This window comes from Paroedura picta, chromosome 11 (assembly GCF_049243985.1).
Source record: "Paroedura picta isolate Pp20150507F chromosome 11, Ppicta_v3.0, whole genome shotgun sequence".
Classification (NCBI taxonomy): domain Eukaryota; kingdom Metazoa; phylum Chordata; class Lepidosauria; order Squamata; family Gekkonidae; genus Paroedura; species Paroedura picta.
In genome coordinates, this window is record NC_135379.1 from 1798149 (window position 1) to 1824644 (window position 26496).

The 26496-nt window shown below is 53.0% G+C and overlaps 1 protein-coding gene and 2 long non-coding RNA genes across 6 annotated transcripts; all 3 read left to right on the top strand.

The window, feature by feature from the left end:
• Positions 1-15978, top strand: CCDC12 (coiled-coil domain containing 12). Of its 4 annotated transcripts, none has more exons than XM_077302887.1 (7): positions 1-150; positions 10267-10340; positions 12256-12423; positions 12753-12814; positions 12916-12950; positions 14302-14378; positions 15344-15978. In XM_077302887.1, exons 1-7 carry the CDS (start codon positions 55-57, stop codon positions 15534-15536), a joined length of 705 nt encoding a protein of 234 aa, XP_077159002.1. In that variant the 5' UTR covers positions 1-54; the 3' UTR covers positions 15537-15978. The 4 variants fall into 4 exon arrangements, with proteins under 4 accessions (XP_077159002.1, XP_077159005.1, XP_077159003.1 ...); XM_077302889.1 differs by having other exon boundaries at positions 2-150; positions 12344-12423; XM_077302890.1 differs by lacking the exon at positions 14302-14378.
• A 1898-nt stretch (positions 15979-17876) lies between these two features.
• Positions 17877-19317, top strand: LOC143820671 (uncharacterized). Its single transcript, XR_013225452.1, has 2 exons — positions 17877-18170; positions 18958-19317. It is a non-coding gene; the product is annotated as an uncharacterized LOC143820671 (long non-coding RNA).
• A 4244-nt stretch (positions 19318-23561) lies between these two features.
• Positions 23562-24525, top strand: LOC143820581 (uncharacterized). Its single transcript, XR_013225410.1, has 2 exons — positions 23562-23891; positions 24261-24525. It is a non-coding gene; the product is annotated as an uncharacterized LOC143820581 (long non-coding RNA).
• The last annotated feature ends 1971 nt before the right edge of the window (positions 24526-26496 follow it).

Here is a 26496-nt window from a genome sequence, read left to right on the forward strand (position 1 = left end):
GCCTCTCCGCCTGGGCTCTCGGCTCTCCCGCGCGCCTGCGCAGTACGCGCCAAGATGGCGGCGCCGCCGGGAGGGCTGCAGGAGGAGGCGCTGAGGCGGAAGGAGCGGCTGAAGGCCCTGCGGGAGCGCACCGGCACCGCCGCCAGGCAGGTCGGTCTCTGGGCGCCGGGGCCGCCTCCGCACGGGGCGGGGGGGCTGGGGGCGTCTGGCTCGGGGGGGGGGGTCGTCCCGCACATTGCCCCGCTCATCCCGCGCGCGGAGAGGGCCGTAGAGGGCCCGTGCGCATGCGCAATGCGCCTCGCGACTTGTAGCTAGGGGCGCCCACGCCACGCGCCGAGAGTGCAGCCGCATCAGGCGGGCAGCCGTGTCGGGGTGCAGCAAGACCAGCGGGGTTTAAGGCTGGGTATCGGCTTCCACGTGCATGCACTTGGTCAGGGGGGTAGCCGTGTTGGGCCGAGGCCACAGAGCAACGCCCGAGGCCAGGGGCAGCTGGAAGACCCACAGAGTTCAATTCAGAGGGTTAGCTTTCGTGTGCATGCACACTTGGTCAGATGCATTGATCCGGGTGGGTCCTGCGTTGGTCCGAAGCAGCAGAACAAAATGTTCAGTCCAGGGGCAGCTTGAAGACCGAGGAAATTTCATTCTAGGTATGCCCAGGAGAGCTCGTGCCCAGAAACAACTCTTGCTGGTGTTCAGGAGTGAGCATACATATGAAAGCTTCTACCCAGAAAAAGCCTTTGTTGGCCTTAAATGCAGTAGCTGGTCTTCGTAAGGGGTTGGTTCTGCCTGATCCATTTCGCTGGTTTGTAACTAAGTGGACATGTGTTTGCTGCTGCGAATTCCTCTATTCTTTGCTCTATGCATGGGCTATATTGGCAAGGCTCCCTTTCCGCAATATCGGCTTCCAAGTTAAATGAATACCAAATTAAGAGTAGCCAAACTTGCAGCCAAAAATCTAAATCGCTAAGACGTGCAATAGAAGGATAAACAGAAGGGAATCAGAATGACCAAATGTAAGTCGCTTGGTGTAAAGAATGAAGCGTAGCTATTTTTCAGCTGTCATGGAGATGTCTATAGTGATCTGACTTCCAGCGCGGAGATTAGCATCGTAACCATGAGGGCTTTAACTGGTATTTTAATATATAGTTTTTATTATGTTTTAAGCCTGCCATTGCCTGAAGGCTCAGGGCAGGTTACAGCATATAACAGCACACCCTCTAAAGCAATACAGAATTTAAATAGAAAATCTTAACATTTAAATTTCTTAAAATACACTTTCCTCAAAATACAAAAACTGTTTGCCTGGTGCCACATCTTATCTCGTGCTGTGGTGCCAAAGCAGCATTAAAAAAAAATCTGCACAGCCAATGGGAAGCCATTCTGGGCAAAAGCCGATTTGGCCCCACCCACTTCCTAAAAAATCTGGCAGGTGCTAGGCGAGGTGTTAGTGGTGCCCACTGAGACTACCTTGGGACCTCTGTGGTTTAGGATTCATGGTCTCCTTGTTTCCTCCCTTGCCTGCTTCAGCCCCATCACGGAACTCCAAGGCAGAGGCTTTCATCTGTAAAAGCTTTTTAAAGTTTTTGTTTTAATTAAAAGGCGAAGATGATAGCAGAAGGTTGGCTGCCTCTCTGTGCCGCCAGTGCCCTCGAGTTGCTGCGCCGCAATGAATTATCCATGTTAAGAATAAAGCGATCTGTCTGGCGAGATAAGCCGCCTTCCCCTCTGCTCATGGTTTATTAATAGTCCAGCTAATAAAGTTTTACTGGCAGCTAGAGAAGCTGATCGCATCAGACAAGGACTTGTTTCCTTGCTGTATTCCCTTTGGAGGGTCCAGAGAACATGTTGGATGATCTTTGGGATGCCGGAAAAGCTGAAAGGGGCAGTGGATGCCTAGTGAGGGGTACTGCCCGACTGATACCGAATGGGACTTAAGGATATCTTCCCTGGGTGTTTCTGGCGGGTTGAAAAATTGCTCCCCTGCTAGGCTCCTAAACATCTTGTCTGTCACTCCTCTGTTTGAGAGTGTCTTCTTCACTTCAAGTGGTAGAATTTCCTTATTCCACAGAGCTGGAAGGTTCCATAGAGGCCATGTAGTCCACCCCCCTGCTCCATGCAGGATCAACTTAAGCATCCCTGACAGTTATTCACCCAGCCACTGCTTGAGGACTTCTAGTGAAGAGGCGCTCACCTCCTCCCGAAACAACCAGTTTCACTGCAGAACTACTCTTCCTGTAATTCCCCGCTCCCCAATATCCCGCCAGTAATTTCAACCCATTATTGCCAGCCCTATCTTCAGCTGCTAATGGGAACAGCTCCCCGCCCTCTAATTTATATCCCATCTGTCTCTCTGTACAAGAACTATGAAGGTGCCTAGATATTTAAAATGTACGTGATAAAATTACATTACAAAACCTTTTTTAAAAAAATCCCGTTCTCACATACGGTCACCCAGTGAGGTCCAGTGAGGTTGTCTAACACTCTGGCTGCTGAACCACACTGCCTCTTGCTGCTGTGCTGCAGAGCTTCCATCCCTAGTGCAGATCTCTAATGTTCTCAACCGTGGTTTGTTTCTTCAGGTATGTAAGAAGATTGCAGATTTCCTTAGGCATCTTTGCTTTGCGAACAGCCAGCAGAACTCACCTGCTTGGCTCCTACACCAAAGCTCATCTGCCTGTTTCTGTTTGGTATTTATCCCCCCTCCCCCCATCCAGTATTGCTTAGAGTCCAAGGGAGTGGGATGCCAGCAAGGGAGTCTTCAAAGTTGGCAGGATTCTTTTGCCTCAGTGCAGAGGAGATGACAGCTTTGAGAATGAGCAGTCAAATTTTGAAACCTGTTGGCGCCGGCCAGTGCAGTGGTATAAATAACAAAGCAAAGGGGGGATTAATTGGGAAGAGTGCGTACCGAGCAAGGCGACAAGACAGGATGGGGACTTTGTAAACACGTTTTACGAGAACTTGGAAAACAGCAGATTTATTGCTGGACACCTTCCACACGCAGCCCTGCTCTTCCTTTGTTTCTTTCCTTTGTTTCTTTTAAAGCCCTTAAACCTTTCCACTCGCAGCTGTTTCCCTCTCCCATCTGCTCACCTTGTAACTGTTTTTTTACAGTTGTCAAACAAGAAACTTTTCCAAAGGGCAAGGATTGGTTATCTTATGGCGGACTGTGTAACCCATCAAGATGTCTCTGTTGTCTTCCCTCTCCCCTACCACCACATGCAAGGTTTGCTCACCTCAGGATGGGATCTGCTTTGTGCTTCTGATGCATACCTTACCCCAACATAGTGCCCATGGGTGCCCTTCCTGGTGGTTGCCAGGTGCTTCTTAGAAAGTGAGTGGGGGCCAGATGATGCCCCTACCCAAGAGGGCTTCCAGTTGGCCACTGGAGATCTGATGGGCAGGGCAGGTGAGAAGAACGTTGTTTCAGCGGCACCTGCCACCACAGGGTTGCCTTTGTTCTCATACTCCTTTTTCCAAGTGTATTTTAAACATTATTACTCTCTTCCCTGCACTTGAGCTGCCTCTGTGTGTATCTGTGGAGCTCTGATTCCTGAATTTGTGGTTTTACTGTGGGAAGTTTGCTGCTGGAATGGAGAGTCATTTGGGGGTGCAGTCTGGAGGATTTGATAGAAAGGCAGTGAGAGTAATCCAGGCCAGGCAGAAAGTGAGATCTGGCTAAAGAAGAAGTAGTTGGCTTCTCTTTGTAGTTGGACACGGATGCTTCCTTGTCACCTTGTTGGCTGTTAACAAAAGAGAAGCCATGTTGGATCAGGCCACGGGCCCATCTAGTCCAGCACTCTTGGGTCACACAGTGGCCAAACCCAGGGGCTATCAGGAGGTCCTCCAGCAGGGCCTCAACAACAGAAGCCCTCTTCCTGCTGCTGCCCCCGAAACACCAAGAATGTAGAGCGTCACTGGCCCAGACAGAAGAACAAGATCAGGGCAAGGGCATTTGTAAATTGCTTTGGGACTCCTTGAGTTAGTGAAAGTGGGGTATGTAAGAAAAGTTCTTTTTCTTTAGAGAACCAGCAAGGTGTAGTGGTTAAGAGAGGCAGCTTCTAATCTGGAGAACCAGATTTGATTCCCCTCTCTTCCACATGCAGCCAGCTGGGTGACCTGTTGAGCAGTTCTGTCAGAACTCTCTCAGGGTGTCTGTTGTGGGGAGAGGAAGGGGAAGGCATTTGCAATCTGCTTTGAGACTTCTTTGGGTAGTGAAAAGTGGGGGTATAAAAACTCAGCTCCTCCTGGTTAATCTCTGGCTGGCCTGCACACATCTGCAATATCAGCCCTGTGCTTGGCTGTGAAAGGGTTACTCAGCCAACTTCTCCAGCCCAAGTTTTCAGTTTCGAAGCTTATCAGCCCAGAGATAACAGTGGAGACTGGCTCCCTTCGCTCCCTCTCGGCACAGGCCTCTCCAAGGAGCTTCCAGTGATCCAAGTGCCAAGTGAAATGAGTGTGAAGCTGTGTGGTATGTTTTGGAGATGGGGGGGGGGGGGAACCCAAATCCCGGCCTGGCTGACTCGGCCTGAGTCTCTGGAGCTCCTGGACGGCTCTCCATCTTTTCCAACAGGCCCCTTTTGTTTAATTTATGGCGAGGAGGGGGCAGAGAAGGGGAAAATAAACTAGGTTAATGATCAGCTCCAGAAATGCACAGTGAGATCTGTCTTGCACCCAAGTGGGAATGCTTAATTAGTATGTGCAAAGCATGTGATTTATCTCTGCAAAGGACTCTGCGGTGCCACTTGAAATTAGCCAGTTGTATACGTGTGCATCACTTTATATAAATAGCTGCGACTTCATCGTTGTTGTTAAGAGTAATTGCATAATCTGTCCGCGTGGCACTTTGTTAAGCGACGGGGGACAGGCCTCTTGGAGCTTGCAGATCTGGCGCAGTGTGGAGGTGTACCTGGTTCGAATCTTGCGGCCCATCACAGTCTCTTGGCCTAATCTAATTTCACCAGAAAGGATAGGGTTACCCTATATATGTGTGTCTCTAAAGCAGGGGTAGTCAACCTGTGGTCCTCCAGATGTTTATGGACTACAATTCCCATGAGCCCCTGCCAGCATCTGCAAATGCTGGCAGGGGCTCATGGGAATTGTAGTCCACGAACATCTGGAGGACCACAGGTTGACTACCCCTGCTCTAAAGTGATGCTACTCTTCTTTCCTTCCTCAGGGCACAGTGTTACCCCCCAACTTGATATTTTGGCTTATCATCTCTGCATGAGTCATATAAGACTGCCCTGTCTTTCGGAAGTTGTTGTTTCCTAAATAATCATCAGTTTGCATTTAGAGGGGTTTTTTTGTGTAGAACTCTGAGAAGATTTTAATTTTCCTGAAAAATTGGACGCCAACTTAAAATAGTCCCAATTAGCGTTCCTGATGCCAAGTCAGAAGAAAGTATAGAAGAGAGCACCTTAAAGACTAACGAAATTTGGGGCTGGGAGGAACCTTTGAGAGTCACCGCTCACTTCTTCAGGTAGCACAAGGTTGATGGATTTCCATTTTGTTTACAAAAGCGCTGGTCCCCCAAGCAAAGTATTGTTGGATATTGTAACTGCCTGCAAGAGGATCTGGGAGGGAAAGGGTTAAGAGAATTCTCTCTTTGGGCTACACTGGGGCAGTTAGTCTCTCCCCCCCCCCCCCCCAGATATTGAGTTGCTTTTGGCTGTTGCTTGCCTTCTGTTTTTCGTCTTGTCCAGGACTTCTCACCCTTACCTGGGCTTGGAGCTGTAGCAAATTAACCTTTTCGAAGTTAACTGTGTTCACAGTAAGTTAACTGTACCAACATGTCATGTAAGTTGTGCTTCTATTTTTGTAAGTAAAAAGTCTGCCTCTTGTTACCATTAGAGTATTAATTTCTTTGGACAGCATTCCCCCTTAACTGGGAAACGTCAAGGACCAAAAACTTCTGTGCTTCCAAGGACAATGTTGTTGTTGTTTTAACCCTTTAACCCAGTAGCCACTTGCTGCTTTTCCCCTTGAGCTCCCCACTGCCTCTTGTCCTTGTGATGAGAGAGATTGAGCGGTTACCCATTTGATGCCTCCCTGTTGGCCAGGCATAGGCTGATTTTTAATGTCAAATATGATTGGTCTCCCCCCCCCCCCGTCTGTCCCAGGAAAAGAATGCCTTTTTATTCCCCAAAATGCATTTAAGACTCTCCTGCCTTGTTGGAGTTCCTTGTGGAATTGCTTCTCACTCTTTTGCATGGACTTCAGAGGCTGGGAGGATCAGCGCCCTTTAGAAATTCCCCAGATGTTCTTGGGAGGAGGGAGATAAGCCACAAATTGGTTTAACTGTGCTGGATGGGATTAGGGAAGGCCCAGGTACCCAGGGTCACTGTCCAGTGGTCAGCACTGCCCCCTGCTGGTGGATGCATACCACAAAGTGGAATTGCTTTATCCAAATGCACTGATTCCCAAAATGGTTTTCCCCCCTTTCCCAACTTCTCTTTAGCACCCTCCCCCAGTGCAGCCTTGGATAAACCATTAAGCAGAATAACCATGTCCTTAAGGCATCAAGCAAAGGGGGGCACCAGAGGATTTTTTTTTTGCTTTTTGTTGTTGTTGTTGCTTATATTGCTTACTATTATTTAGGGTTAAATAATTGTGTAAAAGGTTTACATGTAATATAGTTGTGGGGGTCTGACCCAGTCTATGGCCTGCAAGAAAATTCAGTTTTTCATCTCTGAGTTCACCTTCAGCACTTACTCTTAAGGTCTCTGGACTGGAGGACCCTCCCAACTCTGTGATTCTATGGAGAGAAGTGGATGGGCGGAGGAGCTTCATCTAGCCCTGCCTTAATCCATGAACTACCCCACGATGCTGGTCTAGATGGACCTTAAGGACCTTAAGCTACTACTTTCAGACACAAATAAAGATCTAACAAAAATTATTGCTAGATTTGCTTGGGTAGCTATAAAAATAAGGCAGAGCTGGACCAACCCTGTTCCCTAGTGCTTTTATATTGGATCCATATACAACTGTTCTTATTTCTTAGTTTTTACCCATTTATAATTGATGTTATATTTGTGATTTTATGTTTTTTACTGGCTGGTCTATGACCGTAAATAAAATTGATTGATTGACCCTTCGTGGTCTGATCCAGCAGGGCTCCTCTGCACTTCTCTGACAAACGTGGGCTGAATAATGGGAGGAAAATCCTCGGAAACAGCGGGTGTAGTGAAGTAATGGCTTCTGTTCTTGTTTCTGTACAACTTTGGTTCAGGCTTTAGGCCTGTGGGTTTTCTAGTAGGCCACAAAAGAAGATCTTTGCTTTCTTGGTACAAGTCTGAACTGCCCCAAGTATTTCCACCTGTGACCTTCAAGAAGCTAACACTCCCAGAGCTACTCTGAGAAGGTAACGAGCTGCAGATGTTCCCAATTAACTCTTGTGTTGAGAAAAGGGCTTCTGGCTGGATTAAATCAGCATTTCGTCTCCTGAGCTTTGGGTTGGTCCTCCTTGTGGCTCCTGCTCTGGCATCAGTAGTTCTGTTGGCTTGTTAATACATTAGCATATACCTTTGACTGGTTAATTGTTTAGGGCCCTCCCTGGGGAAAAGCCATATTAAAGAATCTTAATTGGTAACACCATTTTGTCAGACCTTTGTCACCTGCATCCCACACGTGGGTTGACCGTTCTGTGCCTGAGGACTCTGGGCTTTTGAAACTCTGCCTCAGAACTTTGCCATTGTTTGTGCTTCAGTGAGTATATTGTGCCTTCAAGAGATATTCCACATCGTTCTTATTTTTCACTGCTTAGTATAACAGATTATCTGCTGTTGTTAGGTGCAAAGTCGTGTCCGACCCATCGTGACCCCATACAGATTATCTATGTGCATTTTAATCAATACAATATAATTTTAAAACCTTTTGTCCAGTTCTTGAACAAGGTAAGCCATAACCTGTGCCTTGCCTTGTGTTACTCTGCCAAAATTCTGTATTGCAGTTTCTTGGCTCTGGACTGAGTTGTGTCTCCTTTTAATTCCATGATTGGCCTCAAGATGCCTCTGGGTCTTGGAAGCCCTGGGAACTCATCAGAGGTGATGGCAGTCCTACCTAGCAGGGAGGTTGGCCTTTCTAATTTCCTAGTGTTTTGCAATCTAATTCTGGCCTCTCTCAGGGACACCCACTCAGTTGGGGTATGCGGACTTTGCAGGGTGTGACTACCAGGGGATGGTTTGACAATGGAAACTGTTCCCTGGGAACTCTGTTACTGGTTGCATCCAAGCAGAGGCCATCAGTTAGAGGTCCTGCAGCTTTGGATCCCCTGCTCTTGAGTAGGAATGCTCATTTGCCATTACTCATCCCCTCCTCCTGGGGAGCCCGCTGATGGCCAGGTTCCGCAGGATCCCATCAGAGGGTTGTTGGCTTGTCCTGCACACCAGGCCTTGGCAAGGGGTATGCCTTTGCTCAGCAACCTTCCCTTCTTGGTGCGGTGTGCCCGTGGAAGAGGCGCCGATATGACCCCAAAGCACGAATTCTGTATGTTAAACTGGGGTGACCTCCCTGCCGCTTACCCTGTGGGGATCCCCGGGACTGTTGAGCCAGGACTGCTTTGCTGTGATTTTCTCATTTGTTTTTGAGACTCACCTCGCTTCGGACAGGGAGCTGCCCAGCTCTGCTTTCTTTGTTGCAGGAATAGGCAGGCCTTTGTCCCTGCTAACTTCGGTGGAAAATCGGCCCTGATGCTGATTTGGGTCTCCGAGAAAGGCATTTGGTTTTGGGAGAGGTCTTGTTCCCCCGTTGGCCGTAATATCCAGGCAGCAACTGCTGTCATTTCCATAGCAACTCAGGGTGACTGAACCAGGATTACGACTTCAATAAGCCCCCCCCCCCCCCCCCCCGCAGCTTCAAAGCACAGCCCCTGGCAAACGACTGGGAAGATAAGCACATTTTCCCCGTGGAGAGAGGAATTTCTGCAGGATCCATAAATCCTGTGTGCCCTTCCAACGAGACGGGGAAGAATAGATAAATGTGTCAAGCTCCTAGGCCTACATCTATGTTGTGGGAATCGGGAGGAGAAAAACCAATCCATGCTTGCAATGATTCGATTCCTGGAGACCCCCCCTCTCCTTCCTTGGTGCAGCATGTGCTCCAGAGGACTCTGGGACGGGTGGGACATGATCCCTCAACCCCACCCATGCTGGATCTCTGGGGAGGTCAGAGGGGCCACGAGAGACTTGCTGACTTCCGTCCCTGGCCTGGTCTGTGCAGGCACTAGAAGGAGGTGACAGAACAGGCTGTACCACTTTGCAGTGCGGGTGATGGATTGAATGTCGAACTCAGATCCGGCAAGGCCAAGTTGGAAGCTCTGCTCTCCCCCCCGAGAGCCACAACTCCTCTCGCGTCTTAACCCCCCTCACAGGGCAATAGGGCGAGTGGTCTGGGGAGAGAGATCTGCTTCCCCTGCCGCTCACTGAAGAAGGCTCTGTGGAACTGAACCCCAAATGGGCTAGATTTAGAAAGGCCATCAGGCTACAGTATACTGAATGGTTCAAAAATGCACTTTCTAAAGGAGACAGTAGCCCCCTACAGCAGGGGTAGTCAACCTGCGGTCCTCCAGATGTCCATGGACTACAATTCCCATGAGCCCCTGCCAGCATTTGGTAGTTTGCCGCTACATCTGGTAGTTTGCCGCTACTCCAAATGTTTGTAATCTCAGTCCTGTCACATTGCTTATTAGATGTCTCCTCCAGTTGGTTTGTGTCATTTTATACTGCGTAATTGGCCTTGAGACGTGGTGAGAGAAGGTGGGCAGTGAATAAAGTGAAATGAATAAACAGGCAGAGCCAGCCACTGAAGGAAGGGGGGGGGGCAAAGGCTGTTTCTGCTCAGCTGATAGTTTCCAGAATTGCCCCAGCTAAAAGTGCTGTGCTAATCAGCCCACTCATGGGGTCACCGTTGAACACCCCGTTGCTGGGCTTGGTTGGCTACATCAGCCGGTGGTGATGAAACTACAGCCGCCATACGTGTCCCAGCAGCCTTCAAGGAACAAATTCATTTCCCCCTGGCTGGTTCCGCCCCCTCTGGTTCTCTGGTTGCAGGCATGCCACAGTGGGAAATTGCAGAGGAGAAAAGTTTGAAGTGAAACGAAATTGAATTCAGGCGCTGTGACAGATCTTCCAGGCTCAGCGATGGCCTGCCACATCGTTGGCATGCAGTTCACGCAACAGCCCTCTTCTCGCCTCGCTGTGCCAATCGAGCAAAAGGGCAGGCTGGCCGGGAGCTCTCATTTAGCCCCATTTTCCTTTCTCTCCCTTTCAGAACAAAGACGATGGGCCGCCGGAAGCCAAGCAGTTCAGAGGCACCGCTGAAGAGGCAGAGGAGCCAAAGCACAAGTATGTCCGTGGTCAATTGTGATTTGGGGGGCCCAGTAAATACCTACCACCCCCCCCCCCCCGTGCCAGTTCACAGCTAAGCCCTGCCTGGCCAGTCGTGCCTGGTCTCCTGCTCCAGAGGGAAGGCAGATGTGCTTAGATCAGTTCAGAGGGGCAGCCAGGTTGGTCTGAAGCAGGGGTAGTCAAACTGCGGCACTCCAGATGTCCATGGACTACAATTCCCAGAAGCCCCTGCCAGCGAATGCTGGCAGGGGCTTCTGGGAATTGTAGTCCATGGACATCTGGAGGGCCACAGTTTGACTACCCCTGGTCTGAAGCAACGGAACAAAGTTTGAGTCTAGCAGCACCTTGAAGACCACCAAAGTTCGAATCCAGGTGTACACACTTCTTCAGATGGCACGCCACGGAATGGAAGTAATCAGTCATTACTTACAGACAGGCAAAGTGTGAGCAGTAAATTAGCATACACTGTAATGAAAATGTTTAGCAGATTGCAGAGATAATAATGACTAATAAGCGATTTGTTTGGATTCAGTTCCACGTGAATGTTTAAATGGGAGAGTAATGAGTAACTACTCACTTAGCAATTAGTAATTACTCATTAGCAGTTAGCTGAGACCTCGTGCTCCATTTGTATATTCATTGCTCCCACTGTGCGTTCCCTTGGAGTTCAGCCCTCTGGAATTGAATCCAAACAAATTGCTTGTTACCCCTACTTATCCCTGGAATCGGTTAAACATTGTCTTCATGCGGTAGGTCAGGGGTAGTCACACTGCGGCCCTCCAGATGTCCGTGGACTACAATTCCCAGGAGCCCCTGCCAGCGAGTGCTGGCAGGGGCTCCTGGGAATTGTAGTCCATGGACATCTGGAGGGCCGCAGTTTGACTACCCCTGCCGTAGGTTAATGTACACTTGGCCTATAAGTATGGGGGTGATGATTTCCGTTCCGTGACATTATATCTGAGGAAGTGAGCGTGCACCCAAAAGAAGCCTGGTACCTTGAATCAAATTTGGTTGCTTGTAAAGGTGCCACTGGACTCCCAAGTTGGTTGGGCTTAGATCAAGAAAACTTGCATTTCCAGTTTGTGTGTCTCAGGTGAGCGAAACACAGGCTGGCCTGTTATGTGAGCCGGGGGGTGATGAATAATGAATGAATCAGTCTCGCTTCCCTAGTTTCTGCTGAATAAGACTGACAGGTAGAGCACGTTGTATAAAACAGGGACCCCAAGCAGCAAGTCCAAGTAGCATCTGCTGTGAGAATCCCACGGTTTGACTATTAGTCGGAGCAGATTCACTCCCGATCCGCTGATGCTCCATTAGCTGCCCTTCTGTTACCAACCTCAGTTTATATCGGTGGATCACATGACCTTGGCTCTTCCTACTTGCTAGACTGCTTTTCTCCATGTGTCTCTACCACAATAGCTTTGCCACACGTGCTACCCGGCAAACGGGTAAAACCAACAAGACCCAGAATCCTTCCAGACTAACAAAATTTGTGGCAGGGGAGGAGCGTTGGGGGGTCGTGGCTCCCTTCTTGAGATGCAGCTAGCGTGTGAAGTCCCTCTGAAGATCACAGAATCATAGAGTTGGAAGGGTCCATAGAGGCCATCCAGTCCAACTCCCTGCTCAACGCAGGATCAGCCCAAAGCAGCCCAAAGCATCCTAAAGTCAGATGCTGTAACGTATAAATGCCTGGGGGTGTCAGGAGTCGGTCTGAGTGCCAGCGAGGTGGGAAGGGGAGGTGTGCCAGCCACTGGGTACGGGCCAGCGACAAAGAGCCCCAGCCCAGGGTCAGCCTGTCTGTAGCGGGGAGAGAGCCAGAGTCCAGGAGCTCCTGCAAGACACACATCTGGTGGCGGAGAGCTTCTGGGGGTCCCGGCTGCCTTCTTCAAAGTGCTCTTTTTTGCTGAATAAGTGACGTCAATCAAATAATAAAACGAAAAGGACTCCTGAGCTGCAGGGGTCACGCCTTGCCCTCCCCTCTTCTCCCTCCCCCTCCCCAGCGAGCTCAAGCTGCGGAATTACGCGCCGGAAGACGAGGAGCTCAAGGCCCGGGTGGTCCCTCAGGCCAAGCCGGCCTCGGGTGAGTTCTGGCTGCGACGGGCTCTCCGTTGGGTCTGTCGAAAGGGGCTGCCCCGTGGGATCGAGGGCGTGCCCATGCCTCAACTGCACGCCAGTTTGCCCCTCATCCCCCTCCCAAAGAGATGGGGATAATTTCAGTTCCAGAAGGGGAAGTCTGGTTGTGGGATGAGGGTGGGGGACAAAAGAGGGTTCCCAGAATCCCCTGGGGAGGCCAGGTCAGGTTTGTGCTGACCTTCGTGGGGCATCTTGGGAAAGGGGTAGCCGCAGAGTGGACGTGGCCCGTCTCCTGGACCCTGCTGACGGTTTTTGCTGTCTCCTCTCGCCCTCTAGTGGAGGACAAGGTGAAGGACCAGTTAGAGGCCGCCAAGCCTCAACCCATCATCGAAGAAGTGGTATGTGTCAGGCCCCCTCCCTCGATCCCGCCTGGCCCGGAAGCTGCTAGCGAGAGGTCCTGACGCTTGTTTCTGTGTGTTTCTCTCCCTTCCTCTTCTAGGACCTGGCGAACCTCGCACCCAGGAAGCCCGACTGGTGAGTAGTTGTCGCCGAGTGATTTCCCCCCCCAGGCAGGCGGCATAGATTCGGTCATTTTTCTGGGCATCTGTTCAGTGAAGTCCTGAGGAAGGAAGGGCCTTGGAGGGCCGCTGAGGAAATGCAAGATCTGTCCCTATGAAGTCACATAGCCAAAGGCTAAGAGGCATCGGTCCAGTTGGGCACAGGGCCCAAGAATGATTGTTCTGGGCTCGGGCCAAGCTTGCAATACAGACCCCTTTTTTCCACACCAAGACTGCAAACCTTCATCCCATCAGGGAGGAGTCTCAGCTTGGCATGCAGAAGGTCCCCGGTTCAATCCCTGGCAGCATCTCCAGTTAAACGAGCCAGCTGGGTGTACTGTTACAAGCGGCGGCTTCTAATCTGGCATGCCAGGTTGGATTCTGCGCTCCCCCACATGCAACCAGCTGGGTGACCTTGGGCTCGCCACAGCCCTGATAAAGCTGTTCTGACCGAGCAGGAATATCAGGGCTCTCTCAGCCTCACCCACCCCACAGGGGAGAGGAGAGGAAAGGGAAGGCGACTGAAAGCCGCTTTGAGACTCCTTCGGGAGGGAAAAGCGGCATCTGAGAACCAACTTCTTCTAAAAGGGTCAGGCAGGAGGTGACTTGATAGCCCAGGCCTACCCAATCTTGTCAGATCTCAGAAGCTAAGGAGGCTTGACCCTGGCCAGTATTTGGATGGGGGACCTCCGAGGTACACGAGGGGTCATGACAGGCAATGGCAAAACACCTCTGAATACCTCTGGTCTGGCTGGCAGGCAGTCCTCGGATCTCCTGGCTGCACAAAGCACATGCCAAACAATCAATAACTGCCAGTGTGGGGAGATAGTACTGACCGAGACTTTTCAGGGCTGGGTGGAATATCAACTGCAAGAATAAAGAGGCCCAGGCCTGCCCTGGTAAGAACATCCAGCCTCCCCTCTCACCCAGGGGCCAAGGCCTTCATCTGACCTTCCTCTGGGGTTCAGAGGCTTAGTGCCCCAACATAGCAGTCTGCCTCAGTCATCATGACAGGCCTCATTCCCTTTTAAAACTGTGTTTCTGTGGCCATCACTGCATCTTCTGGCTGCGAATCACACGATTTCCTCGATCTCGTGTCCTGTTCCTTGTGTGGTTATAGCCCCCTTGCCAGGGCATTCACAGAGGGGCTCTTGTGCTTCCCAAGTGCCATCCGTTCCCGGGGCAGCGTTCCCGCTGGGCCTTTGGCGAGAAGGGGCTGGCCGTTCCGAGGGCTGCCTGGAGGCTGCCCCCTCTGCTGCTTCTCCGGCCTGCCGGCCATGCTGGTGTGGGGGCTGCTTTTGTGTCAGCGTCTTCCTTTGGCTCCCCAGGGATCTGAAGCGAGACGTTGCCAAGAAACTGGAGAAGCTCGAGAAGCGAACTCAGAGGGCGATCGCCGAGCTGATCCGTGAGTCCCCGGAGGGTGGGCGGAGCCAAGGTTTCAGCTGGGAGGGGGGGTGTCCACTACAGGCATCGCCAGCCATCTGCCAGGCCCCCTCCCATTCGGTTTGGTGCTTATTCAGCAGCCTGCTTTCCGTGCCTCTGCCTCAATGCGGGGCTTCGTTATTGTGTGTTCATTTATGCCCTGATTTCTTCTGCAGCCGGGGGCCAGAGCAGCATGCTTCATTCTCTTAGGAGAGAGCCAGTGCAGTGTAGTGGTAACGAGCAGCAGCCTCTAATCTGGTGAACCAGGGGTCTGAGTCCGCACTCCTCCTCCCCCCCTCCTCCACCACAGGCAGCCAGCTGGGTGACCCTGGGCCACGAAAGAGGAAGGAAAAGTTGATTTTATGCCCTGCTTTTTATTGCTCAAAGGAATCTCAAAGGGGCTTACGAACACCTCCCCTCCCTCTCCCCACAACAGACACCCTGTGGGGCAGTTTTGGCTGAGAGAGCTCTGTGAGAATAGCACTATCAGGACTGTGACTAGTCTGAGGTCACCCAGCTTGGCTGCATGTGGAGGAGGAGTGGGGAATCGCACCTGGCTCGCCAGGTTTGAAGCCACCGCTCAACCCTGACACCACGCTGGCTCTGAGGCTCTGGAGAGCAGCTGCCGATCTGAGTAGATGGTTCTGATTCAGTAGAAGGCAGCTTCATGCATGTGCCTGTATTCTGGGGCAGGGATCACTGGGTGGTTGCTAAGCAACTGGGACCAGGGCTCCCCACCTGCCTTTGTTGTAACAGATTACCAGGTTGGGTGTTTTGGGGCAAAGCTGCATCCTCTCCAGCTCAGAGCAGCGAGCCTACATTGCCTGGGGCTTGCTGGAAGCCAGCCGGACTCAACATATTGAGGGGGGGGGGGAGATGTTTCGGGTGCCCTCTGCATGCTGCCAGAGCCATGGCAGTTCCTAAGCAGCACCTGTGTTTCTCTCCTAGGAGAGCGGCTGAGAGGCCAAGAGGAGGACCTGGCCACTGCGGTGGATTCAGCAAAGCAAGACGGGAGCGATTCGGACTGAGGCAGCCCCTCAAGGGCCCTTGGAGAGGCTGCTTCCCCTGGACACGAGGCGGGTCAAACCCGAGGACTTGTGACGAAGCTTTGTCAGTTCTCTCCTGGGTCCTGGCCGCCTGAGCAAGCAACCCTTTGGGTTTTCAGCATCAGGGCCCTTGTGGGTGTGAACGACTGGTTCTCGGGGTGGGCAGGGGCGAGAAACAGCAAAGCAGAACACAAGGGAAAGGAAATTAAGTGCAGCCCAGTGCCGGAAGTGGCGCACAGCCACCGTGGCCTGGGTGTCTTGTTGCTGCACTCCTTGTGTCATCGCCATCCACAAAGGAACCGGGCTGGAAGAAAGCTGGGCCTGGTGACCAGCCAAGAGCATTGCCTGGAGGGGTGCCGTGTCCGGGGTGAGCGTGGGGTGTGTGTGGTTCAGGACCCCTTCTCTTGCCTTGTGCCTGAGGGTCTGGCACCCAGCTCTTGGGTTCCTCTGGCCTTGCAGATGTCGCTCACCATCCGCCACAGCCACCTTGGTGTTTTCATGTGCATTTCTTTTGATAATAAAACGTTCCAGAGCTGATCCTGCCGTGTCCTGGACTTCCTTTGCCTGAGCTTCAAAGTGCACTGGCCGTTTCAGGAGACGAAGGTCAAGAACGCTAGGCAGAAAGAATGATCCTGGTCTCTGTCCATCGTCCCGGGGGACGAGATGTTTTTATGGGTGTCTGAATGCAGGAGGGATTATCCTGATGCAGGTGTGGTGTTCCCAGGCAGTGGGCAGGCCCATGTTGGGCTTTTGCCCAGCAAGGCTTCTGATTGGCCACCAGAGATTTGATTGGCAGTACAGATTTTTAAAAATGCCGCTTTAGGACCTTCACTGTGCGATGGCAGCCATTCTGTTACCTCTTGTGGCCCTTTTGTGGCTGTGTCTGTCATGCTATTTGTCAGAATTCTAAAGGCCCCCCAAAAGATGGGGGGCTGTGATACTAATGAATGTGAAAAACGCATGGTCTACCAAGCTTGCCTTGCACATCAACAAGTGAGGCTCCATCTGGTCCAGCCTCCCGTGTCGCCCAGGGGCCAGCCCCATACTCTGGAGGGCCAACTGGCAGAGAGGTGGAGGCCTCCCCTTGATGCTCTCCTGGCTCTGGGATTCAGGCTCCCCCAAAAATAATTTGCTATGATCTAGGTTGCATGAAATAATTGGTACCAGATCTGTAGCAATATGCAAAGGCCATAATATAGAACCCAGCTCAGTGGCAAGTGTGTCTGCCTGAAAACTAGCCTCAGTGCTTGTTCTCTGTCTTGTCGCTTCCTTTATTTTCCGGTGCAAGGCCACCAGAAGGTTGAGAATAGCCCAGGTTCCAGAGTCAAAAGCCGCTGCGCCTCTTAAATCCTAAACGTTACAGTTTAATGTCGGTAACGGCTGTTCTTTGCAAAAGAGGAAGATTGCCTCAAAAACCTCGAGCAGGAAGAAACGCAATCCTGCGTGTGCCCTAACCTCCGAGCCCCTGACACCTGACTCCGTGCCCACAACCGACACACAAGAGGCTCCTCGTTACTGGAAAGATTCAGCTCCTGCCTCTTGATCTGCCTCCAACGGCACCCAAAGCCCCGGGAAGAACATGGAACCCAATGGTCAAGCTGCAGCTGTCTTCCACAAAAGGCAGGCTCTCCCCCAGTCTCCAGGAATTCCCCGGCTGGAGGTGGCACCCTCCCCGTGCCCTTGCAGTGGGCTCATGGAGGCTGAAAGTGGACGTTCCAAGGCAGCGGCTCTCCACCTTTGAGGGTCGATCGACCCTTTTCCCAGGGGGCGCCGGGGCCACCTCTGCTGCGCTGCCAGTCCCGGTGACCCAAAGGTCACATTAGGACCCAAAGGGCCCAAAGGCAGCACCAGGAAGGTCGAGAACCCCTGTTCGAAGGGCGTCTACCTCTCGGGGGCTGTGGCGGGGACCGGAAGGGAAGGTGAGGGCAAGCCGCTTGGAGACGTCTTCAGATAGTGAAAAGTGAGGTATAAAACCAACTCTTCTATCGTATGGCAGAATTACACTCTGGAAGCATATAATAATACACAATATTATATTTATTTATTTAGATTTTTATATCCCTACGGCTCTGGGTGGTTTACATAAAACACACAGAACATTTACAGAGAACAATATAACAGATATCAATATAACAAAGCTAGAACAATTTTTCAACAAGCAACTTTGACAAGCCCTCGGTAGGTTCGACCTCTCAGTCGGGGGGGGGGGGGGGGGACACCTGTCGATGTTTTGAGTCGGTCGGCCTCCCTAGATGCCTGGGGGAAGCCATATTGTGGCCCTGTGGTGGCTCTTTGTTGCCGCTCCTGATGGACGGGGGGGGGGGGGGGGGCTCCTTTGCTTATGCCACATGGATTTCCAGCCATTATTTTTTGACCCATAGAGAAGAGGGAAGCGGGTGGCAGTGAGACCGTTCCAAGCCCAGATTTTGACATCTCCTGTGCAAAAACCTGTTCCTGTTTTTCATAAGAGAGGTTCTGGAGGACCCCCCCTCCCGCCCCCAGCAGATGAGAAGGGGTTGCAAAATCCCTCTTGGCTCAGAAGCGGCCGAGGGGCAGCAACGGCCAGAGAGCCCAGAAGGATGCGTGGGTCGTGGCCACTGGGGTTCCTCTTGGTGCTGATGGCCATAAGCCTGGTGGGGGCTGTGGACCCAGCGATGCTGGCCCCAGAAGTGTCCCAGGCTTTAAGGGAGCCCCCCCAAACCAAGCAACCCCCTCAAGAGGATCCTGTGGTAAGTACAGAGCGTTTCCCATGTCGGCTAGGGTGGTGCAGGGGTTAGAGTCCCACGTCCGAATCTCCCTCTGCCATGGTCTTTAAGGCCAACTAAGTTTTATTCTGGGCAGAAGCTGTCATGCGCATGTTCCCCTCTTCAGACACATTGACTCAGGCGGGCAGCTGTGCTGGTCTGAAGCAGCAGGACAAATTTAAGTCCAGGGGGGCACCGTGAAGCCCAGGATAAGCTTTTGTCACACACACACACTGCTCCAGACACTGACACAAGGCACTGCTGCTCAAATACTTGTGGGTCAGTCCCGGGGGCAGTTCTGGGGGTCTCACTTCAAAACGGAGGGGGCAGAGGAGAGCGATGAGGATGATCCAGGATGAGGACAGGCGGAGGGACCTGGGGGTGTTCAGCCTGGAGAAGAGAAAGGTGGTCACTCGGAGGAGGGCAGGGAGCAGTCCCTGTGGGCAGCAGAGGGCAGGACCCCCAGTAGGGGGTTTAAATGATGTGAAGAATGATATTGGCTGGATATTAGGGAATTTCCCCCCCCCCCAGAGTAGTTCAGCTGTGGAAGGGGCTGCCTGAGGAGGTGGGGAGCTCCCCCTCACTGGGGGTCTTCAAGCAGCAGCTGGACAGATCCTTCTCCTGGATGCTTGAGGCTGATCCTGCACTGAGCAGGGGGTGGACTAGATTGCCTTCATGGCCCCTTCCCACTCTAGGATCCCACGGTTCTATTCCGAGTGCATCCTATGATTGTCCTGTCCAATCCCTTCTCCCTTTTGTGTTTGTGATCCAGGAAGCGAGAGTCCAGCCATCCTATGCCTGGTGGAAGAAGTTCATCAAAGAATAGAAAGGCAGGAAGATCAGCTGAAGCCCAGCCTGGCCACGCCCCTAAGCGGTGATGAAATCCTGCAGCGCCCCCTGCAGGCGTGAGCAGGGTTCTTCCTTCTCCAAGGGCTTTGTGGTCACTGCGCTGTCTTTAGAAGCCACTCTGGACCGCTGCGTGTGTCGGCATGCATCTCCAGAATGCCCCTTTCGGACCCCAGCCGGGTCTGGATTGAGGGTAGAGCCTTTTCTCCTGGGTGGGCAAAGTCTGTCTTCTTCAGCAACAAATGTCTTCTAGCCTTTCAGTGGCAGTAAAAGCTTTTGCTTCTGAGTCTGTGCCTTCTTGTGTTCATGGGATGTGGCATTTCGTTTCTCTACATCCACAGGGTTGTCGTTCCCCAGTTGGGGCTTGGCTTGGGGATCCCCGAGTTAGGAGCTCCCCCCCCCCCCATGTTCAGCTCTCAGAAACTGGGGGAACAGACACCAGGCATGGGGAGGGGGGGGGGAGAAGCAGGAAGTAAACGTGACGTGCTGATGTCACACAGAACCAAACCAGGCACATTGGTGACGCTGGAGGAGGGATGCTCTGGTTTGGGGGCAGAACTCTATGGTAAGAAGCTAATTTTACCATAGAACTTTTGCCCCAGAGCGTCGCCCCCTCCCCTTGATATCACTGATGTCACAATTTTGGCACTCCTCCCTGCTCCTGTAATGTGCACTCCCACCTCCCACCTCCCAGCGGCAACTACCAAAATCCTGGCAACACAACAATGTATGACCCACAGTCCCTGTTTACTATGTGCTGGCAGGGGTCTCTCCACCCTTTTTTGCCTGCAAACACCTGACGCTGGACAGTGGACACAAAGACAACATGGCTGCCAGAAGAGGCGGAGCCAGCCGCAAGGGGCCTGCCACAGGAGGTGGAGCCAAGTGCAGAATGTCAGCGAGTGAGGCCCTCCGTAACCCTAACAGGAACTCTTCAAGGTTCCAGGCTGTGGCTCTGTTGAGGAGGACACCTTTTAAACAGCAGTTGCCAAAATCTGCACAGCCGTTGAGATCTTCAGTGGCCAATCAGAAGCCCTGCTTGGTGAAAGCTCCGCCCACTTTCTCAAAACATCTGGTGGGTGCCAGGAAAGGTGTCCGTACGGGCCATGGCGCCCAGGGCACCCTGTTGGGGAACCCCGATGTCACCGGACCCTTCTCTGACTTGAACTTGTGAACTGACTGCAGGGCCTGAGTTCGCTTTACGTTCCGCCTGTGACTTTTGGACAGTTATCCGCACCTGGTCTGCATCAGGCTCCTGCAGGGCAGCGTCGTGCTTCCTCCTTCCTTTGCTAGGCTGGAGGCCGCCTAGATGGAGGCTGGAACAGGGCAGAAGTCAGGAGAAGGCCGGCGTGTTTGGCGTGTGGCTGGGCTCCTTGTCTTGAGTTGCCTCATCCTGAGGTCTGGGGGGGGGGGTTACCTTCCTCATCTGCTCCTTCCTCCCTGCCCCCATCAACGGCCCAGGGGTGAGCCAAACGTTTTCCTGCCCTTGGAAATGCCAAGGGGCCAACAGCCGATGGGTGGTTTGGGGCACCCACTTCTTCCGGAGACCCCCCAACCATTCTTTCTCACTGGCCTGGGATCTCCCCTATCCAGCGCCTGGCAGGCCCATGGGGAGGAGGGGAACCAGGGCTTGGGTCGCCATCTCCCGGTTGGGACGTGCCTGGAGATTTGGGGGCGGAGCCCAGGGGGTGAGGTTTGGGGTTTGGGAAGGGGTGGAACCTCAGAGCGTGCAATGCTGTGGAATCTCTTCTCCGGATCAGTCTTTTCCTCCGAGGGGACTGAGCTCTGCAGTCTGGAGAGGGCCGTTGCAGTGCCAGGAGAGCGCCAGCCCTCGCCAGAGGTTGCCAACCCTAGACCATGCAGATCCTGTGGCTGCTTCTCCTTCTGGGCTTTGTCCTCAGTGGGGCTCCTGCTCTAGAGGAGACCTCCCGTCCAGAAGGCTCTTTCGTGGCAGGAGGCGGAGGAGGACAGCAGGAGGCTGCACAGGTGAGTGCGAAGAAGACGTTAAAGGGGGCAGTCCCTGCAGGGTCTCTCCTGTGTTTCTATTGGCCGGGGAACCTCCTGAAAGTGGAGAGCTCTCCTGTCAAACGTGGACCGGCTCCAGCTTCCCAGGTGGCCTCCTGTGGATATGTGCCCGTGGGTGATCAGAATGCCCGTGCATAAAGACAGCTGGCTTGCCGATCCGGCAGTGCTTGGGGAGACGGGCGGTGTAGCCTGGCTGGGAGAGGGAGACCCAAGTTCAAATCCTCCGCCCCCCCCCCCACCACCATGGTCCTCACTGGATAATCCGTGGGCATCCTGCCCCAGAAGGTAAGGCAAGGGGTGTGTGTAATAATTCTGCTTAATTATGAAGACAGCCATGTGAGGGAAAGTGGGAGGGGGCAGGAAAAGAAGAAGACCCCACCCAAGACGGGTGGGGGAGCCCCAGGGAACTTCAGTTTGCAGGACCTCAGTGAGGCTGTGGGTGAGAGGACGTTTTGGAGGTCCTGAGTTGGTTGTTAGGGTTGCCCAAGTCAGAAGAGATTTCATCACCCGTGACACCACCTGCATTGGGCAATTGGCTCTCCGTTTTCCAGCTGCGACAGCCTCCCCCTCCCCCCTCCGGCCCTTCCTCACCGTCTCCCTGCCTGTCTCTTGCAGGGCGTGCGGCCCCGGCAGCGTGGGTGGCCTAGAAGACGCCTGTGCACAGTGGTGAAATGGGTCAACGGCACCAAGACCTTTGAGGTCCTCCCAGGTTGCTTGGCACCCATGGCCCGTCCGGGAAAAGATCCCTTGCTTTCTGGCAAACTAGCAAAATAGGAATATCCGCTCTGAGGCCTTTGCTATGACGTGTGAGCTCAGCTGGAGATGCCTGCTGTGGAGCCCATGGGGATGGCGCGGCCAGGCGCCTCGGAGACCCGGCCACAGGGTTGTCTGTCTGCTTTGGAGAAAGCAGAAGGTGGTCCTTCAGAACACAGAAGCCATTGTGCCCCTCCCCTGCGCACTTCGTGGTTTGTGTCAATTAAAGATTCATTCATTCATTCATTCATTCATTCATTCATTCATTCATTCATTGCAAAGTTTGAGTCCAGTAGCACTTTAAGACCAATGAAATTTTATTTGAGATGGAAGTTTTGGGGTGCAACCACACTTCCTGATACCGTGGATAAAACTTTGTTGGTCTTAAAGGGGCCCTGGACTCAAAATTTGTTCTGCTGCTTCCCACCTGAATCTATTTCCTTCCCTCCCTCCCTCCCGCTGCCTTTCCACCCAAATCAGTCCGTAAAACGTTGACCTTACTGGGACATTGGGTGAGCACAGCAGGCTTTTTCCCAGCCCTACAAACATCATCCTGAGTGAAGTCCATAAATCTCCCAAGAATTCTGTATTCAAACAGGCCAATATACAATTTATTCCGATCGATCCAGCCCGCATTCAGGGGCCAGGCGAGGGGGACGCCGAATCTAAAGAGGAGGTTGCCACAAGTCGGCAGCTTGTCCGGCATCACATGAGTGGGAGAGACCTGCAGAGAGCTGTGTCTCCAAGGGAAGGCCATGGGCAGCAAAGGAGAGCTCTGCCTGGCATGCAGAAGGTGCCAGCTTCCCTCCCTGGCCTCTTCCATGAACTCCTGGCATCAGGGGTTATTATTCATACCCCCCCCTCCCCACAACTTTTCCTGACACATTCCTTCATTTGTCTCCGTAGGACTGTTTGCCCAAGTTCCCTGTCTGGTTGTCTCTCCCAAAGGTTACTTTGGGCCAGTCCAGGGAATGAGACTCGTAGGGTGCCGGGGAAACAGCTGGCAATGGAGCCAGAGGAGGGCAGACTTGGGCAAGGGGAAGGCCTTCATCAGGCCCCTGAGTCAGCCTCCAAAGCAAGCAACCACGTCTGGAGATGAGATGGAGATCTCCAGGCCCCACCTGGAAGTTGGCAACCCTATGGAGTGGGTCTTCATGGGAGGAAAGGGCAGCTATGGAGTTGCCAGGTGGGGAGATTTAGCGGTGGAGCCTGAGGAGGGCCCTCCTAGCCCCTATTTCCTCCTCTAGGGGATCTGATCCCTGCAGTCCGGAGATCCGTGGTCGTTCCGGGAGGGCTCCAGGCCCCAGCTGGAGATGGGCAGAGTTGGGATATGCGAGATCTGTGGTGCAGCATGTGGGGAGTATCCTGCAGGGGACATTGGAGGAGACGTGCAATTGCCATATTCAGATTAGGAACTTCCTGATATTTTTCAAACTATCTTCTCCAGCATCCCGATTGGTTTATTTGGAAACTTCCAGCTCCTTTGAGTCACTTCCTCCCTGCTTGCCTCCAGAATGACAAAGAGCAATAGTCAGTTAAGCTGTTAGGGTTCTCTCTCTCTCTCCCCCCCCCCTTACAAAGTTGCTTCTAGTCCAAATGCAACAATTGATTCTTTAAGGAGCCGGTGCTGTACATCCTTTGCATATTTAAGCTCTGCCAACAGTCAGCTCTCCCCGCTGCCCTGCTTTTGCCATCATTTGAAGTGCCTGGGCCTCCTGCCAGCGAGCTGCCAGGGGCCTCTCCGCCCTTCGCTTCTGACCTTCACAATGGGCCTTGTGGAGTGAGCGGGGAGGCCGGACAAAACAGCCCTTGTCGAGCCGGCCGAGAAACTGCCCCGCCTGCTCCGGTTGCCGCTGCCTTCTCTGCGACGGGACGGACGGCTGCCGAATCCACTGGGCCACCGCTGGCCCCCGGGAGGAGATGCTGCGGCGCTTGCTCTGCCTCTTGGTTGCGGGGCTCCTGGCTGGGGCCCTCGTGGCCCAGCTGGCCAGGCCGGCGTGGCTGGCAGAGGGAGGCCTGGAGGCGGCCGGAGGACAAGTCGGAGCAGCGGCCACGGGGGACAGCGTTCGGCTACACTCGGCGGTAAGTCCAGGGCCTTGCTGTCCTCTTCCTGCCCCGGCAGTGGGCCTGGGTTGCCACCTCCTGGTTTGGAAGACCTGGAGCCCTGAGGGTGAACTCTGGGGAGGGCAGGGCTCAGGAAGGGCATAATCCTATGCTGTCGAGGAACGCCTGGAGTTTCTCAGGACCCTGGCGGAGAAAGGCTGTTCTAGAACCAGGTTCGAGGGCGGTGGCACCTTGAAGACCCACAACGGTTTATTCTGGGTGTCCGCTTTGTGTGCAGGCACACTCCTTCAGACACCCTGGCTCCCGTTCTGCTGCTTCGCACCAACACGGCTGCCCATCCGAATCTGCTCTCAATTCTGACCTGCCTTCCCTGTTTCCCCCTCACAGGGCCTGAGGACGCAGCGGGCAGGAAAGGGGAAGAAGAAGAAGAAGAAGAAGATGTGGAACACGGGACCCCTCCTCCTCCTGGGCTCCAACGTGCCCGGCGGCCTGAAAGGCTGAGGAGGGGGCAGCCTACAGCCCCCGCGAGATGCCCATGGGGAAGGCGTGGCTGAAAGTCAAGCAGTGGGAGAAGACCAGCCCCAGAGACCCTCCCAGGGGGGGAAGAGCCACCTGTCTGATTGAATACAAGCCCCGTCGTGAGCGTACCTGGCCTTGCGTCCCGTTCTTTGCGTGCTACACAAAGGGGCATTTTAGGGAAGCAAATCTAGCACCGCTTTACAGTACGGTTCCTTTCCAATTTGGCCACAAGGTGGCCCCAAAACACCACTTTGCAGCTGGAAGCTGGCCCTGGCCCAGAAAGCGCCAGAAATACCTTTTAGGAGGACCGGCCAAAATGACGTGAAACTAACGGGCCAGCTTTTGGCCTTCCCAGAACTCCTCAGCGCGTCTGGCCTGATGAAGAGTTCTGCAGAAGTCACGAGAACAAAGTTTTAAGACCTCCAAAGTTTCCCCCCCCTTAGGTCTAAGCTTTCGTGTGCATGCCCACTTCTTCAGACCCTTTGAAACGGAAGTTGCTGGGCCATGCATGTAGGCAGGAGGGGTAGGGATGCCAGCCCTCAGGTGGGGCCTGGGGATCCCCTGGAATTCTAGCTCATCTCCAGGCAACAGAGATCAGCCCCCCTGGAGAAAAGGGCTCCTTTGGAGGGAGGGCTGCATAGCATGATAATCCACTGAAGTCCCCCCCCCCTCCCTAAATCCTGCCCACTCCCGGCTGCACTAGATGGACCACTGGACTGATCCAGCAGGGGGTAGTCAAACTGCGGCCCTCCAGATGTCCATGAACTACAATTCCCATGAGCCCCTGCCAGCGTTCGCTGGCAGGGGCTCATGGGAATTGTAGTCCATAGACATCTGGAGGGCTGCAGTTTGACTATCCATGTCCTAAAGAGATTCTCAGTCCAGGCTCTTCTGCATAAGTTTGGTGCAGTGGTTAGGAGTGTGGACTTCTAATCTGGCATGCCGGGTTCGATTCTGCGCTCCCCCACATGCAGCCAGCTGGGTGACCTTGGGCTCGCCACGGCACTGCTAAAACTGTTCTGACCGAGCAGGAATCTAAGAACCAACTCTTCTTCTTCAGTAATCTCAGGGCTCTCTCAGCCTCCCCTCCCTCACAGGGTGTGTGTTGTAGGGAGAGGAAAGGGAAGGTGACTGGAAGCCACTTTGAGACTCCTTTGGGTAGAGAAAAGCGGCATATATAAGAACCAACTCTTCTTCTTCTTCTTCTTCTTCTTCTTCTTCTTCTTCTTCTTCTTCTTCTTCTTCTTCTTCTTCTTCTTCTTCTTCTTCTTCTTCTTCTTCTTCTTCTTCTTCTTCTTCTTCTTCTACTATATTGCTGCATGCCAGACTGTTGCCAACTGGTCAGAAGGAAAAGGTCCCACCAGAGGAGAAGGGCATGTGAAGCTTGCCTCTGCATCAACTTATCGAACACCACCTGCTCATTGCAGCCGATAGTTAAAAGACAGACAGATTGACCAGTTGACCAGCTGGCCACCCGCGTTGCCATTTTTTAACCTGATGCTGCTTTTGGGCCTTTAATAAGCCGCCTGATTTGGCAAAAGAAAAAGGAAGCTTTTTTCTGGCATGCAGATAAAGTGGTGGGTGGGTGATGCTGCTGGGCCAGAAAATTCTGCTTTTCAATCCACAAGACCAGGGCCAGGGGGGGAAAAACTTGGCGATCGATAAGATTCATGCAAGCTCCTGAAGTCTAAAAAATGAGGGCTTCATAAAAACAGCTCTTGAAATGGTGTTATGGCTCTGGCTAAAGCGGAGAAAAACGGTTGAATGAGCCGGCAGGCTTTGGAGGGGATTCCAAAAGAAATCAAGTGGATTAAGCTGCCGTTTCTCTCCGAGGAGGCTGCCCCCCCCCCCCCCCCGAGCAGGTTCTCCTGGCGTTTAATGACTAGGCTGAAGAGCATTCGTGATTAGATTTAATAAGCCGGGCTCTTCCTTCAAGGCCGATTTGCCCCCCTGACAGCATGGCCAGAGGAGCCAATAGACTGCAGAGGGAATGATTTCCCCAGGCATTTAGTAAGCACTCTTGATCACGGGAATATTTCTTTACACGGCAAGTGAGAAAAACGTGGAATTTGCTGCCAGAAGAAGTAGGAATGGCCACTGGCCC

Bases quoted from the DNA above. Each gene is read 5' to 3' on its own strand.
- CCDC12 (XM_077302887.1), top strand. From the start codon at position 55: ATGGCGGCGCCGCCGGGAGGGCTGCAGGAGGAGGCGCTGAGGCGGAAG. The intron at 151-10,266 runs GTCGGTCTCTGG...TCTCCCTTTCAG, and splicing joins CCGGCACCGCCGCCAGGCAG to AACAAAGACGATGGGCCGCC. The intron at 12,951-14,301 runs GTGAGTAGTTGT...TTGGCTCCCCAG, and splicing joins GCACCCAGGAAGCCCGACTG to GGATCTGAAGCGAGACGTTG.